This window comes from Hyalella azteca, unplaced genomic scaffold (assembly GCF_000764305.2).
Source record: "Hyalella azteca isolate HAZT.00-mixed unplaced genomic scaffold, Hazt_2.0.2 contig9768, whole genome shotgun sequence".
Classification (NCBI taxonomy): domain Eukaryota; kingdom Metazoa; phylum Arthropoda; class Malacostraca; order Amphipoda; family Hyalellidae; genus Hyalella; species Hyalella azteca.
This window is the reverse complement of record NW_025939828.1, coordinates 1-1,740: the sequence shown is the minus strand read 5'-3', so window position 1 is coordinate 1,740 and position 1,740 is coordinate 1. Positions and strand designations below refer to the sequence as shown.

The window sequence follows — 1,740 nt, the reverse complement described above, 5'->3', positions numbered from 1 at the left end:
ACCTCCTGCACGTCACAGAGACCCCATGCACATCACAGAGACCTCTTGAACATCAGAGACCTCCTGCACATCACAGAGACCTCCTGCACATCACAGAGACCTCCTGCACATCACAAAGACCTCCTGCACATCACAGAGACCTCCTGCACATCACACACAGAGAACTCCTGTACATCGCAGAGACCTCCTGCATATCACAGAGACCTCCTTCACATCGCAGAGACCTCCTACACCTGTCTCTTATACACATCTACGGCCAAGAAATAAGCGCTTGACTTCANTCCCGCGTGTCCCCCGCACCTGTCCCGCGTGTCCCCCGCACCTGTCCCGCGTGTCCCCCGCACCTGTCCCGCGTGTCCCCCGCACCTGTCCCGCGTGTCCCCCGCACCTGTCCCGCGTGTCCCCCGCACCTGTCCCGCGTGTCCCCCGCACCTGTCCCGCGTGTCCCCCGCACCTGTCCCGCGTGTCCCCCGCACCTGTCCCGCGTGTCCCCCGCACCTGTCCCGCGTGTCCCCCGCACCTGTCCCGCGTGTCCCCCGCACCTGTCCCGCGTGTCCCCCGCACCTGTCCCGCGTGTCCCCCGCACCTGTCCCGCGTGTCCCCCGCACCTGTCCCGCGTGTCCCCCGCACCTGTCCCGCGTGTCCCCCGCACCTGTCCCGCGTGTCCCCCGCACCTGTCCCGCGTGTCCCCCGCACCTGTCCCGCGTGTCCCCCGCACCTGTCCCGCGTGTCCCCCGCACCTGTCCCGCGTGTCCCCCGCACCTGTCCCGCGTGTCCCCCGCACCTGTCCCGCGTGTCCCCCGCACCTGTCCCGCGTGTCCCCCGCACCTGTCCCGCGTGTCCCCCGCACCTGTCCCGCGTGTCCCCCGCACCTGTCCCGCGTGTCCCCCGCACCTGTCCCGCGTGTCCCCCGCACCTGTCCCGCGTGTCCCCCGCACCTGTCCCGCGTGTCCCCCGCACCTGTCCCGCGTGTCCCCCGCACCTGTCCCGCGTGTCCCCCGCACCTGTCCCGCGTGTCCCCCGCACCTGTCCCGCGTGTCCCCCGCACCTGTCCCGCGTGTCCCCCGCACCTGTCCCGCGTGTCCCCCGCACCTGTCCCGCGTGTCCCCCGCACCTGTCCCGCGTGTCCCCCGCACCTGTCCCGCGTGTCCCCCGCACCTGTCCCGCGTGTCCCCCGCACCTGTCCCGCGTGTCCCCCGCACCTGTCCCGCGTGTCCCCCGCACCTGTCCCGCGTGTCCCCCGCACCTGTCCCGCGTGTCCCCCGCACCTGTCCCGCGTGTCCCCCGCACCTGTCCCGCGTGTCCCCCGCACCTGTCCCGCGTGTCCCCCGCACCTGTCCCGCGTGTCCCCCGCACCTGTCCCGCGTGTCCCCCGCACCTGTCCCGCGTGTCCCCCGCACCTGTCCCGCGTGTCCCCCGCACCTGTCCCGCGTGTCCCCCGCACCTGTCCCGCGTGTCCCCCGCACCTGTCCCGCGTATCCCCCGCACCTGTCCCGCGTACTCGACGACCATCTCCCCCGCGTCGATGTCCCTCCTGCAGAAGAGGCCGCGGCCGTGGATGGACGACCTGAAGACGCCCACGGCCTCCCTGGCGGTGTCCTTCAGGTGGCGGTAGCGCATGGCCATCGGCAGCTCTAGGGACGTGGCCCTCCTGAGTGGGATATGAGGAGAGGTCAGCATGATGGTGTGGTGCAGCAGCATAGCAGCATGAAGTGGCAGCCATTGTTCTCTGGTCAACGC

At 71.1% G+C, this 1,740-nt stretch overlaps 1 protein-coding gene across 1 annotated transcript; it reads right to left on the bottom strand.

The window, feature by feature from the left end:
- Window positions 1–240: 240 nt before the first annotated feature.
- Window positions 241–1,701, bottom strand: LOC125178433 (glycine-rich cell wall structural protein 1.8-like). The gene has a single exon (XM_047882151.1). The coding sequence runs from the start codon at window positions 1,699–1,701 to the stop codon at window positions 241–243; it is 1,461 nt and encodes a 486-aa protein (XP_047738107.1).
- Between the last annotated feature and the right edge of the window lie 39 nt (window positions 1,702–1,740).